Here is a 15272-nt window from a genome sequence, read left to right on the forward strand (position 1 = left end):
GTGCGGGGACAGGGGACGAGCCGGAGTCCAAGGGGGGATTTTTGGCGGGGGGGTGGGACGTGGCTCCTTCCCCCGTGTCTGTCTTAGGGCTCCCGCTGTCCCTGGACGTGTGGCCGTGCCCAGGGCCATCCCGGAGAAGCGGCTCCCTCCAGAGTGCGGTCCCGCGCTGGCGGCTCCGGTGCCTGGGACGCTGTTGTCACCTCCCTCCGGATAGGCGCACGTCCCACCTGCTGCCACCAGCCAAGGTGGCGTTCGGCACCCAGGGCACTCGGTGCCAGTCCCAGCTCTGCGGCAGGACCCACAGTGGCATTTGGGGACCGGAGCCCTGGCTCGGAGAGCAGCGCGTGTCCCCAGCCTCGTGCCAGCAGCACAGGTGGCACTTGGGGACCAGAGCCGCAGTGGGGCGCGCTATGCGCATCCCGTCCCCAAACTCACACCAGCACCTCGAGTGGCTTTTGGGGCCCGACCCCCCAGGCCATAGCATGCCACCAGTCCCCACAGCGATTCCAGCAGCCAAGGTGGCATTTGGGGACCGGAGCCCCGTGCCAGGCGTCCGTGCGGGTCACAGCAGCGTTGGAAGAGCCGAGGCGGGAAGGGGGGTCCCCTCACCCTGCCGTCCCCCAGCCAAAATCCTGCGGCTGGTGCAGCGAGGGGCCGGGGGACGCGTGGCGTCCCGCGCGGTGCCAGCGCGTGCGGTGCCACCGCGCCGGGCGCGCTCACACCAGGTGCCCGCGCCCGTTGATGTAGATGCCGTTGGTGGTGGGCTTGGCCTGCAGCATGCCGTTCTCCTGCACGAAGTGCGTCATGGCCTGCTTGATGGGGTTGTCCGCGCTGTCCTCGTCCTCCTCCTTGGGCTCCTTGCCCTGCGGCGCGGGCAGCAGCGGCGCCGCCGGCACCTCCGTCTGCGTCTCGATCTCCCGCACCGTGGAGAGCGTCGAGTAGCTGCGGCCCTCGGCCTCCTCGCTCTGCGGGGACGCGGCGTGAGGACGACGTGGCCCCCGGCCGCGTGTGTCCCCTCCCCGAGGCCGGGGGGGGCTGCGCCCGAGGGTGGCACGCGGGGTGGTGACAAGAGACATGGACGTGGGGAGGTGGGGACCGGGTGTGCCAGCACGCGCGTGTGCACGGGGAAGGGGCTGGCACCCAAAAAGGGGGGCTGTAGCTGCAGGGGGGCACTGGCACATGCAAAATGGGGTGCACACATGCAAGGGGGTTACAGGTGTGCAAGGGGGCTGGCACACGCAGAAGGGCTTTGCACGCACAGAGGGATTTGCACACGCAGAAGGCTGGATTGCACACACAGAATCGGGTTTGCACGTGCAGAAGGGCTATTTGCACACACAGAAGGGGTTTTGCACACACAAAAGGGGGGGTTGCACACACAAAAGGGGGGGTTGCATGCACAGAAGGGGGGTTGCATGCACAGAAGGGTTATTTGTACATACAGAAGGGGTTTTGCACACACAGAAGAAGCGTTTGCATGCACAGAAGAGGGGTTGCATGCGCAGAAGAGCTATTTGCACACACAGAAGGGCTATTTGCACACACAGAAGGGGTTTTGCACGTGCAGAAGAGGGGTTTGCACACACAAAAGGGGGGGTTGCACACATGAAAGGGGGTTTGCATGCTCAGGAGGAGGGTTGCCTGCTCAGGAGGGGGTCCGCATGAGCACGAGGTTCCCGCGGCGCCCTCGCCGTGTCCCCGCGCTCTCACCATGGCGGAGCAGATGCTGGTGCCGCGCAGACTGTCCCCGCGCAGACTGTCCCCGCGCAGGCTGCCCTGGCGACTCTCCGTGCGCAGCTGCAGCGTCTCCTCCAGCTGAAACGGCCGCCGTGAGGAACCGGGGGGCTGGGAACGGGGAACCCCCCAGGAACCTTCTCCAGCCCCTGTCCTTGGGCACCCCGATATGCAGCCCCCTCATGCGCTCAGTTGGACCCCAATTCCCAGCTCCCCTTGGGCACCCTGATACTGGGGGCTCCCATATGGCCTCCCTTGGGCACCCCATGACCAGCGCCCGGAGCACCCAACACCCCCATATCCAGCACCTCGAGCACCCCAATGTCCAGCTCCCCTTGGGCACCCCAATGTCCAGGACCCCAATGTCCAGCACCTTGGGCACCCCAATGTCCAGGACCCCAATGTCCAGGTCCTCTTTGGCACCCCAATATCCACCATCTTGAGCACCTCAATGTCCAACTCTCCTTGGACACCCCAATGCCCAGCTCCCCTTGGACACCCCGATCCCAGCACCTTGGGCACCCCGATCCCAGCACCTTGGGCATCCCCATGCCCAGCGCCTCTTGGGCACCCTAATCCCCAGCACCCAGAGCACTCTAATGTCCAGCTCCCCTTGGGCACCCCGATCCCAGCACCTTGGGCACCCCCATGCCCAGCTCTCCTTGGGCACCTCGATGTCCAGCATCCCAATGCCCAGCACCTTGGGCACCCCCATGCCCAGCTCCCCTTGGGCACCCCGATCCCAGCGCTTTGAGCCCCCTGCGCCCACCTGGGCACGCGTGTCGGTGCTGTGGCTGGAGTGCAGGCGCCGGATGGAGTTCTCCCGGGTCAGCGTCAGCTCCTCCTCGCTGCGGGAACAGCAGGGACAACCCTGAGCGCCGCCCCCAGCACCGTCCTCCCATGCCACCACCATCCCCAGCATCCATGGGGACACCTCATCCCCATGCCCTGCCCGGCTCTTACTACTTCTCGGAGATGCGCTTGGTCTTGCGCTTGTGGTAGAGGGCCATGACGACGATGACGATGACGAGGACGCAGAGCAGCACGGCGGCGATGACGCCCACCACCACCACCGAGGCAGAGACCAGATCCACCTGGCGCACCTCGTTGTCTGCGGGGACACTCCGTGAGGCGGCAGCCAGGGCCCGCGGACGCGGGGAGAGCGACGGGGACACGCGGCAGGGAGTGGAGCGGTGAGTAGATGGGTGAGTAATGGGCGGAGGGATGAGTAGATGGGCGGGTGGATGGATGGATGAGCAGATGGATGGATGAGTAGATGGATGGGTAGGTGGATGGATGGGTAGGTGGATGGATGAGTAGATGGATGGGTAGGTGGATGGATGGGTAGGTGGATGGATGGGTGGTTGGACGGATGAATGGGCAGATGAACAGGCAAAAGGCTACGTAGATGATGAAAAATGGATGGAGAATGGAGTGGAGAAAAGTGGTGGGACAGAAGGATGGGACAGAGGGACAGACATGTGGATGGATGGAAGACAAGGTAGAGGAGATGGGGTGACAGATGGGTGGCCAGCAGGACAGATGGTTGGGTGGAGAGGTGGGTACATTCACTGGATGAAGTGACGGGAAACGGATGGAGTTGGGGAGCAAATGGATGGATGGAGACTTGTGAGAGGATGGGAAGGACGGTCTGGGGATGGACAGACAAAGAGACAGACGAGGGGATGGACGTGCAGGAGAATCCAGGGAGGAAGAGAAGATGGGGAGGAAAAAGGACAGGAGGACAGATGGATGCGTGACAGATGATGAAGGGGTGGGAGGAAGGATGGAGAGACGTGACAGAAGGACAGACAGAAGGACAGGTAGGGGAGAGGAGACAAGTCCAGGACAAGGCCACCCCAACCCGCGGGGCGGGGGACCTCGGTGCCACCTGTGGCTCTGCTCCGCACGCTGACGTTGGCGCGGGCCTCCTTGGTGGCGACGCTGTTGGCGATGCGGCACACGTAGTCGCCGGCGTCGGCCACGGCCAGCGGCCGCTGGAAGACGAGCGTGTCCCCCTTGGCGCGCACGCCGGCGGGCAGCGGGGCGTCCAGCCTGCGGGGACAGCGGGGGACAGCGGCATGATGCCCCCGCACCGGCGGGGCCGCCCCCGCGACGCGCCCGGGCGGCGGGTGCCGAAACGCCGGCGCGGTTCCCACGGTGCCGCCCTGCCCCGGCGCCGCGCGCGGGGCCTGCCCGGGCATGGCCCGACCTGCGCCGCGCGCTCGCGCGGTTCCCTGGCGCGGCGGCCGGGACGGGCGCGGAGGTGCCAAGTACGGGGCTGTCGCGTGGCGGGGGGACGCGTGCTGGGCCCAGGGGACGCGGGGGACGGGGCCGCCCCAGCGCGCGCGCCCTCACCGGGTCCAGTTGTAGGTGGGCGGCGGGTTGCCGTCCCCCAGGCAGGTCAGCGCGGCGCCCTCCATGCCCTCCTGCCACTCGTCCGTGTGCCCCAGCACCGACGCGTCCGACAGGTCTGGGGAGCGCGGGGACCGTGAGGGCACAGCCAGGGCCACCGTGTCCCCGGCCTCCTTCCATGTCCCCCCCAAGCCCCTTCCTGCCAATGCCCTCCCTCTCCCCCCATGTGTCTTCATGTCTCTTGTCCCTCTGTCCCTCAGGTCCCTCCATGTCCCAAGTCCCCTGTGTTCCTCCATTCCCCCCTTGTCCTCTATGGCCCCATCTCTGCATGTCCCCCTTGTCCCCTGTGTCCCTCCATGCCCTCTGTGTCCCTCCATATCCCCTGTGCCTCCAGGTCCCCCCGTGTCCTCCCAAGCCTCCCTGTGTCCCCCATGTTTCTCATGTCCTTCATGTCCCCCACATCCTCCTTGTTGCCCCAGGACACTTTGTGTCCCCCACCCCTCCATGACTCCCAAGTCCCCCATGTCCTTCCAAGACCCCAATGTCCTTGTGTCCCCCCTTGTCCTCCATGTCCCTCCAGTGCCCAGGTGCCCCTCATGCCCACCATGTCCGGGTGCCTCCATGTCCCTCCATGTCCCCAATGTCCAGGCATCCCCCATGTCCCTCCAAGACCCCCATGTCCAGTTGTCCCCCATGTCCCTTCATGCCCCCGAGGTCCCCATGCCCACTATGCCCCTGCATGGTGCCAGTGTCCTGATGCCCCCCAGGTCCTCCCAGCTCCCTAATGTCCTGGTGTCCCCCCATGTGCTCCCATGGCCTGCTGTCCCCAAAGGCTGCGTGCCCGCCCGCCCCGTCCCCCAATGTCCCCAGCGGCCAGACGAGCCCCTGGCCGGTGCGCACAGGCCACGCTGAGCCGGTGGGTGATCCTCTTCTCGTGGCTCAGGCCGGGGTGGGCGACGACGCACGTGAGGCTCTGCCCGTCCATGCTGCGCCCGGGCACCAGGAAGAACTCGCTGGTGACGGCGGCGGAGCGGGCGTGCGCGGCGCGCCGCGTGGCCTCCGTGCCGCGCACCGCCGTCTCCCAGCGCACCGTGGGCGCCGGGCTGCCCTCCGCCGTGCACGACGCCGCCAGCGTGCGGCCCTGGCCCTCCTCCAGCGGCGGCCCCGGGTTCAGGATGGGCAGCGGTGGCACTGGGGGGCGGATGGGTCAGCTGGGAGGAGGGCGCCCAGTGTCCTGCGCCCATGAGCCAGGTCCCAGCGCCCATCACCTGGTGCCCCATTGCCCAGTGCACAGTCCCTATGCCCATCACCCAGTGCCCATCACCGCGTTCATGGTGCCCATCGTCCAGTGCCCATGGCCCTAGTCCCAGTACCCATCACCTGGTGCCCCATTGCCCAGTGCACGGTCCCTGGTGCCCATCACCCAGTGCATGGTCGCTGGTGCCCATCATCCACTGCCCATCACTGGGTTCATAGTGCCCATCACCCAGTGCATGGTCGCTGGTGCCCATCGTCCAGTGCCCATCACCCAGTTCATGCTGCCATCACCCAGTGCCCATCGCCCTAGTCCCAGTGCCCATCACCTGGTGCCCCATGGCCCAATGCGCGGTCCCTGGTGCCCAGCACCCAGTGCCCATCACGCAGTGCATGGTCCCTGGTACCCATCACCCAGGGCCCATCGCCCTAGTCCCAGTGCCCATCACCTGGTGCCCATTGCCCAGTGCATAATCCGCGGTGCCCATCACCCAGTGCCCGTCACCAAGTCTCTGGCACTCATCAGCCAGTCCATGGTGCCCATTGGCCATCAACCATCATGTGGTCCCTGGTGCCCACCACCCACTTCACGGTGCCCATCACCTGTGCCCCATCACCCAATCCCTGGTGCCCATCACCCAGTGCCTACCACCCAGTCTCTGGCACCCTCCACCCAGTCAATGGTCCCCACTGCCCCATGCCCAGCCCCTGGGGTCCTGTGCCCATCTCCCAGTGCCCATTGCCCAGTCCCTGGTGCCCAGATCCCAGTGCCAACATCCCTGGGCTCAGGTCCCAGGGCTCAGCACCCCGTGCCCAGTGTCCAGTCTCCAGTTCCCAGTGCCCATCACCCAAGTCCAGTGCCCCTTGCCCCATTCCCAGTCCCCACTGGCGCTATGCCTGGTCCCTGTGCCCAGTCCCCATTTCCCAGTGCCCATCCCAGTGCTTGTTGCCCAGTGCCCAGCCCTGGTTCCCTGTCCTCAGTGCTCATTCCCTGTTCCCAGTGTCCATTCCCAGTCCCCAGTCCCTATTCCCAGTCCTCATTGCCCAATGCCCTATGCCCAATCCCTGTTCCCAGTCCCAGTTCTCACCCCTCCATCGCCCAGCGCCCATTCTCCGTCCCCATTCCCGGTGCCCATTCCCAGTGTCCAGTGTCCATTTCCAGCCCCTGTTGCTCATTCCCAAGTCCCTGCTGGCCATTCCCAGTCCCTTCTGGGAAGTGCCCTTCTGGCAGTCCCACTGCCCTTCCCAGTGCCCATTCCCGGTCCTGCTACCCCGTCCCCATGTCCCCGTCCATGTCACTCACCCAGCACCTTGAGGGTGAGGCGCCCCTCGAAGCTGCCCATGGGGAAGGTGATGAGGTGACACTCGTAGTCGCCCTCGTCCCCCTGCGCCGCGTTCTTGAGCACGATGGCGCCGTCATCGAGCGCGCCGGGCGCGCGCCGCAGCACCCGCCCAGCGTAGGCCTCCTTCACGTGCTCGCCGTGCTCGGGGTTGAGCACGGCCACCTCGGCGGCTCCCGCAGCGCCCCGCTTCAGCCACGTCACCTGCACCACCTTCTCGCCCTCCTGCGCCCGGTAGCCGCACGGCAGCACCACGTCCTGGCCCAGCACGGCCGTCACGCTGCGCGGCACCTCCACCGACCCCGAGCGGCAGCCTGCGGGCAGGGGCGGGCGCTGGGACATGGCGCGCTTGGGCACACGCGCGTGTGCACGAACACCCACCCACCCTGGGGCACACTCACATGCGCTTGGGCACACGCACGTGTACTCAAACACCCACACACCCTTGGACACGCTCACATGAACTTGGGCACGCTCAAACACCCATGCGTTCTTGGGCACGCTCACATGCACTTGGGCACACTTGCATGTGCTCAAACACCCACACAGCCTTAGACACGCTCATGCACGCTTGGACACGCTCAAACACCCATGTGTTCTTGGGCACACTTGCGTGCACTTGGGCACACACACGTGTGCTAAAACACCCACGCACTCTTGGACACACGTAAACACCCATGCGCCCTTGGGCACACTCACATGTGCTTGGGCACACTCGCGTGTGCTCAAACACCCATGCGCCCTTGGACACATGTAAACACCCATGGGCACACTCACATGCACTTGGGCACACGCGCGTGTGCTCAAACACCCACACACCCTTGGGCACGGGTAAACACTCATGCACCCTTGGGCACACTCACATGCGCTTGGGCACACGCACGTGTGCTCAAACACCCACACACCCTTGGACACACATAAACACCCACCCACCCTTGGGCACAGTCATGTGCGCTTGGGCACACTCGCGTGTGCTCAAACACCCACACAGCCTTGGACACGCTCATGCACACTTGGACACGCTCAAACACCCACGTGTTCTTGGGCACGCGTAAACACTCATGTGCCCTTAGGCACACTCGCACGTGCTCAAATACCCACACTGCATTGGACACACTCACACGCACGCTCAAACACCCATGCATTCTTGGGCACGTTCGCATGCACTTGGGCACACTCATGTGTGCTCAAACACCCGCACAGCTTTGGACACGCTCATGCACACTTGGACACGCTCAAACACCCACACGTCCTTGGGCACGCTCGCATGCACTTGGGCACACTCGCATGTGCTCAAACACCCATGTGCCCTTGTGCACCTTTGCACACACTTGGGGATAGTTCCGTGTGCTCAAACACCTACGTGCTCTTGGGCATGCTTGCACACATTCAAACACCCATGTGTCCTTGGGCACACTCACGCATCCATGCATGCTTGGGCATGCTTGCATGCTTTTGGACACACTTGTGCATGTTTGGGCACACTTACATGTACTTGGGCACACTCAAACTTGGGCATGCTCAGACACCCATGCGTCCTTGGGCACACGTGTGCATGCTTGAACACACACAAACATCCACGTGTGCCTGGGCAAGCTAAACAACCAAATACACTTGGGCACGCTTGCATGCTCTTGTGCACACTCAAACACCCATGTTGGCTTCAACCTGCTCACACGTGCTTTGGCACGCTCAAACTGACGTGTGTGCTTGGACATGTGTGTGCATGCGGGGGCACATTTGTGCATGCACGAACACCCATGCTTGCTTGAGCACGCTCATGCACACTTGGGCATCCTGGCACATCCGTGCATGCTTGGGCACACTCATACATGCCTAGTCACACTCACACATGCTTAGGCACACTCAAGCTTGGGCACGCTCATGCGTGCTTGCACATGCTCACACATCCATGCCTGCTTGGGCATATCCATGCATGCTGGGGCATGCTCAGGCACACTTGCACACGCTTAGGCACACTCATGCATGCTTGGGCACACTTGCGCATGCTTAGGCACGCATATCCATGCATGCTTGGACACGCTCAAGCGTGCTTTGGCACACTCACACATGCCTGGGCACGCTCAAACATGTATGCACACTTGGGCATGCTTACTTGTGCCTGGGCACACTCGGGCATACTTGCACATGCTTGAGCCTGCTCACTAACATCTATCACTAACATGAGCTTGGGCATGCTCATGTGTGCTTGGGCATGCTTGGACCCGCTCAAACAGCCGTATTTGCATGTTTGGGCATATCTGCACACGCTTGGGCATGCTCACAAGCACCCATGCGTGCTTTAGCATGCTCATGCGTGCTTCTGCGTGCTCACAGGTGCCTGTGCACGCTCACACACATCCATGCTTGCTTTGGCCTATCCGTGCATTCCTGGACACACTTGCACACTCTGCAAGCTTTGTTGTGCTCGTGCAAGCTCATACACGTTCCTGCACACTTTTGCAACCTCATGCGTGCACTTAGGCATGCTCTCGTGTGCTTGGACACGCTGTAGCACACTAGGACATGCTCATACACATCCTTACACACCTTGGCATGCTCACATGTACTTGGGCACAATTCTGCACACTTGGGCACCCTCATTCAGCCATGGGAATGCTCACACATATCCATGTGTGCTTTGATGTGCTCATGCATGCTCACGTGTGCTTGGGCATGCTCGTGCCTGCTTGGGCATGCTTGAACACACTCGGGCACACTCATATTTGCTTTGGCACGCTCAGACACACTTGAGCATGCTCGCACATGCTTGTGTACACTCAGACACAATCACGTATGCTTGAACATAGGTGAGCGCACTTGGACATACACATACTTGGGGTTATCATACACACTTGGGCACACTTATGCATTCTTACACATGCTTGTGCACACTCATACGTGCTTGGATGCACTCCTGCATACTTATGTGTGCTCCTGTGCTACCACGCTCACTTATAAACTGGCACAAACTCGAACACATTCACATATACGTGCACATTTCTGCTCATACCCCCAGGTGCCCTCGCACATGCTTGGGCACACTCGTGTCTGCACACACTGTCGCACACTCACACACCCCCACAGCAGGTGCTTGCGTGTGCTCACACGGGCACGCACGCTTGCACACCACGTACCACCCCAGCCTGCATCCACGCGCTCCCCGCGCTTGCGTGCGCTCCCGCACACAGGCTGCTCGCGCCTGCCCACGGGCCCTATCCCCCAAGCAGCACCGCAGGGGGGGGCCCAGGCGTCCGGGCCGGCCCCCCCCCCCGCCCAGCGCGGGCGGGCGGGCGCAGGGCAGGGCCGGGCCATCCCGCCGAGCCGGTCGGCCCGGCCGCAAGCCGCGCGCTGGGGCGAGGGCGTGCGGCGACGCCGGGAACGCGCCTGCCGCCGGCGAAGCGCCCGGGCCGGAGCGGCGAGCTAAACCGGCCCGCTCGCATGCCGGGCCCTGCCGCGGCTTGCGAGGGATCCACTCCCTTGCGCCGCCTCCCACGGCCCGCCCGGCTCCGGCACCCGGGGGGCTGCGGGCGCCCGGCGCGCGCGGGGCTCGCTCGGCCCCCGCCGGCTCCGCTCCGCTCGGCCCCTCGCCCTGCAGCGGCACCGCGGGCTGGGCAGCGCGGCTTAATTACAGGGCGCTAATTAGGCGGCTATTTGGCTGCCGGATTAATTAAATAATAGCCGGGCCGCGGCTTGCGGGGGAGCGCATCAGAGTCGCGGCGCGCCGAGCTCGTCCCTGTGTCCCGCTTTGCCCCGCGCTGCAGTGGCACCGCTGCAGCGCGCGGGACGCGGCGGCGCGCAGGACGCCTGGGCCCCGCGGGACACCTGGGCGCCGTCGGCGGCGCGCAGGACGCCGGGGCCCCGTCGGCTCGGCCGGCCGCCAGCGCCCGCCGCGGGGCATCTCCACCCCAACGGGCTGACTCTGGAGGAAGGAGGCGCGTGAGAACGGAGCCGGGAACCGGCTCAACCGGCTCCGCGCGGGGTCACTGCCTTTAACCCTCGCAGCACCCGGCCTGCCTCAGTTTCCCCTGGTGAGCGAGCGCACGAACGCGCTGGAGCCCCCGGTGCCACCCCTGCCTCAGTTTCCCCTCCGGACTGGCACATGGATGTGGTGGCACCTCCAGCCTCGTCCCGTGTGGGTGTCCCCTCCCGGGCTGGCGTGCGGAGCTGCCCGTGTGCTCCTCACACCCTTGTGGCCATTCCCCACCACAGCCTTCGTGCTCTTGCACACGTATGGCTGTGGGCTCACTTTGCACGTTAATCCCTTGTCTTGCACGCAGACACACGTGTGTGCAGGTGGCCAGGAGCACACGCGTGTGCCTGCGGATGCTGCTGTGCACACGCGTGTGCTCGCGGCGCGCACCAGCATGTGCTCACTTCTCTCCTATGTGTTCACAAGCGTGTGCATGCGTACGTGTGCACACGCACACTGGACACCCACTTCTCCCATGCACACACACACATGTGCCCCTGCTTGCACACACTGCTCTGCGGTGGTCATGATCACTCCATTGCGCACACGTGCGTGCTCCCACGAGCCTCAAAGCACACTCACACTCCCCCTCCCCCTCCCTTGCACACGCATGAAAAGCCCCGCACCCCCTCCCGGCACCGGCGGCACCCACCCAACCAGTCAGTGGGCCAGGGCAGGCGCAGGCCTGATGCCGGGTGATGGGCACAGCGCCCCCCACCTCAACCCCGTCACATCTCAGTGGGCTTTGGGCGGGGGGCGGATGGGGGTTGCACCCTGTTCCCGTGACGTCACCCACTGCCCCAGGCTGTTCCCACGGGGCCTCGGACACCTGGGCCCATGGGTCCCCAATGGCAGGTGGCTCTGTCCCCTGTCTGTGTCCCCCTGGGGACATGAGGGGAAACTGAGGCACGTTGGGAGGGTGGGGGGCTCTGCCCCTCCCATTCATCACCCCTGGGTTGGGGACAGTGGGAGGGGGCCCAGGTATCCAAGACCTCCTGACAGCCCTGTCCCTCCCAGCCCCATGTCCCTGTCCCTAAGGTAATTCCAAATCTGTCCTGTCCTCACAGTCCTTCTCCCCAAATGTCCCTCCCCAGGCCAGCCCAGCCCGGGCCCCCTCTATGTCCCCAGCCTCGTCCCCCTAGACAGCTCAGCTCGGTCCTCCACCATGTCCCCATGGCGTCCCCAGATGGGCCAGCACTGGGTCCGCAAAGGGGACACACACACACACAGCCCCGTGCACACACACAGGCAGACACCTGTACACGCACTGCGCGCACACGCGCAGCCCTGCGCACCGCCGCGCACACACCCCCGCGCACACCCGCACACCCGTGTGCAAACACACGGGCATCCCCCCCTCCCCTGGCGCCTGGGACCCCGCACCGCCCCCGCGGCTCCCGGATCCCGGGGGACCCTCCCCGCCCAGTGGAGCCGGTTCCCCCCGGCCCCGCCCCGGTCCGCCCGGTGCCGGTACCGGTGTCTTACCGGTGGCGGCGAGGAGGAGGAAGAGGAGGAGGACGAGGAGGCAGCGCGTCCCGGGCCGCATCCCGCGGGGGGCCATGCGGACACCTGCGGGCTCACGGCGCTGCGCGGCCCCCGGCCAGCACCATCCGGGCCCAACCGGACCGCAAGGGGACCAACCGGACCGGATCGGGATCAACCGGAGCGAACCGAACCGGATCGGGTCGAACCGAGCCGGACCGAGCCGGGCCGGACCGGGCCGAACCGGGCCGCTCGGGCCGAACCGAAGCGGACCGGGCCGCTCCGGGCCGTGCGGCGGGGCCGGTGCTTCGCGGCTGAGCCGGGACGGGGCGGGGGCGGGGCCAGGCGCCGGGGGGCGGGGCTTGGGGCGGGGCTTGAGGTGTATAGGCGGGGTCTCATGGGCGGGGCCGGGCGGGGCGGACCGGTCGGGCAGGTCGGAGTAGGGGCGGGGCCGCGGGCGCGGTCTTAAAGGGGCAACAGCGCCCGGCGGGGGCGGGTGGGGGCCCCATGGGGACAGTCGCCCCCAAAGTCTCCTGGGTTCCCCCCAGTGACCCCATAACCCCCCCCGCCTCTCCCAGTCTGTCCCAGTGCCCCCCCGACCCATTCCCCTTAATGACCCCCCCAGCCCATTCCTCCTTCCATGTCCCCCCTTCCCCAGTGTGTCCCAGGGGTTCCTCCCAGTGACCCCGGTGTCTCCTATAACCCCTGCGCTCCCCCATCCCCTGAGCCCCGGTCTCAGCCCCCCCCGGCACCCTCTGACCCCCAATCCTGCCCATTCCCCTATCCGAGGGGGGGCTGCCCCAGATGACGGTGCCTGGCGCGGGTAGAGGGTGGGCGAGGAGGGGACCGGACACGATGCTCCCTCCGCGGGGTCCCCAAACGCCCCCCAGAACAACAGCAGCAGGTCGCGGTGTGGGGGGCACCGCTGTTTATTAGCACAGCAGGGCAGCGACTACGAGGTGGGGGCTAAGGGGGGGCCTGGCCGGGGCAGGCGGGGGGACACAGCGTGGGGGAGCCGCGGGGCCCGGCCGTGCCGGGAGCGGGCGCCGCTCGGTGCCGCGGGGAGCCCGGCGGGACCCGACCCCCCCTCAGGCACCCGCCGCTTCGGAGCTCTCCGGGCTCGGGTCCTTGGAGGCGGCGCAGACGTGGAAGAGCCCTGGGGGGGGACGGGATGAGGCGGGGGGGCGGCCCCGCAGAGCCCGCGCACAGCTCGGCGCAGCAGTGCCCGAGCCGCTACCTGCCGACAGGACGAGCACGACGGCGATCCAGCCCAGGATGTAGGACCAGGAGAAGCGCCAGTCGGGCTGGCGCTTCCCGAAGACGCTCACGGCCACCGCCGTGTACACGGCCAGACCCAGCAGCGCCAGGAAGCCTGCGGGGGGGGGACGGTCACGCACGGCGGGTCCTGCCCCGGGGCTGCCCTGAGCCCCAAGCTGGGCTCGCAGAGACCGGGCGCAGCTCAGCGCAGCCCCGCGGGACCCGGCCCGGCCCCAGCCCCGCGTACCGGCCCCGAGCAGGGTGGCTCCCGCCGTGCGGAGACGCAGGCGCCGGCCGCTGCCCGCGGCAGCCGAGAGCCCCAGGGCGACGCCGGCCGCGCTGGAGATCACGGAGAGCAGCATGAGCACCCGCGAGGCGTCCCAGAGCGCTGCGAGAGGGGACACGCGTCGGGGACGCGCCGGGTGGCACCGCGGCCCCGTCCGCAGAGCCCGCACACAGCTCAGCGCAGCAGTGACCATTGCACAGAGCCCAGCAGAGCTCAGCGCAGAGTGCCCCCCACAGAGACTGCACACAGCTCAGTGCAGCAGTGTCTTCCACAGAGCCCACACACAGCTCAGCGCAGCAGTGACCATTGCACAGAGCCCAGCAGAGCTCAGCGCAGAGTGCCCCCCCACAGAGCCCGCACACAGCTCAGTGCAGCAGTGCCCCCCTGCAGAGCCTGTGCACAGCAGAGCCCCTTGCACAGAGCCCACGCACAGCTCAGCGCAGCTGTACCCATTGCACAGAGCCCAGCAGAGCTCAGCGCAGAGTGCCCCCCCACAGAGACTGCACACAGCTCAGCGCAGCAGTGTCTTCCACAGCACCCACACACAGCTCAGTGCAGCAGTGCCCCCCCTGCAGAGCCTGTGCACAGCAGTGCCCCTTGCACAGAGCCCGCACACAGCTCAGCGCAGCTGTACCCATTGCACAGAGCCCGTGCACAGCTCAGCGCAGAGTGCCCCCCCCACAGAGACTGCACACAGCTCAGTGCAGCAGTGTCTTCCACAGCACCCACACACAGCTCAGCGCAGCAGTGACCATCGCACAGAGCCCAGCAGAGCTCAGCGCACAGTGCCCCCCTCCGCAGAGCCCGTGCACAGCTCAGCGCAGCTGTGTCCCGGCGCAAGCACCTACCCGGGGTGCCGGCGTGGGGGCGGCACTCGCCCCCCAGGCAGACGCGCCACAGGCCCTGGCAGGCGGGGCCGCCCGGTGCCCGGTACTGCAGCCAGAAGTCGGTGGCAGTGGCGGCCACCAGCAGCGCCAGCCCGGAGGCCGCGCACAGCAGCCCCCCCCGTGCTGCCATCGCCGCCCTGGACACAGCGGGGCGGGAGGACAGTGGCATCTCTGGGTGCTGCCACCCCAGCGACCCGCTCCTGCACTGGTAAACCCAAGGGACACCCATGGATTGGGGACACAGGGCAGGGGAGGGGGGGACACCGCTGAAGGTGCCTGGGCATCCCTGGAGGGGCTAGGGTACATTGGTGACACGCCCTTGAGGACTCCTGGTGGTGGCATCCCCTTGGGTGGCATCCCCGAGAGAAGGTGTCTCTGTAAGACACAGGGTGGCAGCTCTGGGGATGCTGAGGGACACAGAGTGGCATCACTGGGGACCCCATAGTGCCTGGGGTGGTATCTCCATAGGACACTGCAGGTACCTGTGGAGGCACCTCTAGGGTCAGAGAGTCATGGGGTGGCATCACCAGGGACATTGGGGGGCACCCAGGGTGACATCTTGAGGGACACTGGGGCTTTTGGCATCTCGAGAGGGTATCAGGGCACCCAGGGTGGCATCTCTGGGGCTTTCAGCTGCACCCTGGGGTGGCACCTTCTAGGACCACCGTGAAGTATCCAGGTGGCACCGTGGGGACCTGGGAGTG

General features: G+C 66.0%; 2 protein-coding genes across 2 annotated transcripts; both read right to left on the bottom strand.

Annotated features, from left to right (window-relative positions):
• Positions 1-707: 707 nt before the first annotated feature.
• NECTIN4 (nectin cell adhesion molecule 4) lies at positions 708-12217 on the bottom strand. Its single transcript, XM_088529840.1, has 9 exons — positions 12142-12217; positions 6647-6997; positions 4990-5280; positions 4093-4207; positions 3626-3789; positions 2698-2845; positions 2504-2582; positions 1711-1815; positions 708-965 (listed from the first exon to the last, which is right to left on the bottom strand). Exons 1-9 carry the CDS (start codon positions 12215-12217, stop codon positions 717-719), a joined length of 1578 nt encoding a protein of 525 aa, XP_088385966.1. The 3' UTR covers positions 708-716.
• A 1009-nt stretch (positions 12218-13226) lies between these two features.
• LOC148593699 (lens fiber membrane intrinsic protein-like) lies at positions 13227-14698 on the bottom strand. The gene is made up of 4 exons (XM_088529841.1): positions 14530-14698; positions 13643-13783; positions 13376-13510; positions 13227-13294 (listed from the first exon to the last, which is right to left on the bottom strand). Exons 1-4 carry the CDS (start codon positions 14696-14698, stop codon positions 13227-13229), a joined length of 513 nt encoding a protein of 170 aa, XP_088385967.1.
• Between the last annotated feature and the right edge of the window lie 574 nt (positions 14699-15272).

This window comes from Tinamus guttatus, unplaced genomic scaffold, assembly GCF_059628265.1.
Source record: "Tinamus guttatus ecotype Peru unplaced genomic scaffold, ASM5962826v1 Tinamus_guttatus_pri_ptg000350l, whole genome shotgun sequence".
In the NCBI taxonomy this organism is placed as follows: domain Eukaryota; kingdom Metazoa; phylum Chordata; class Aves; order Tinamiformes; family Tinamidae; genus Tinamus; species Tinamus guttatus.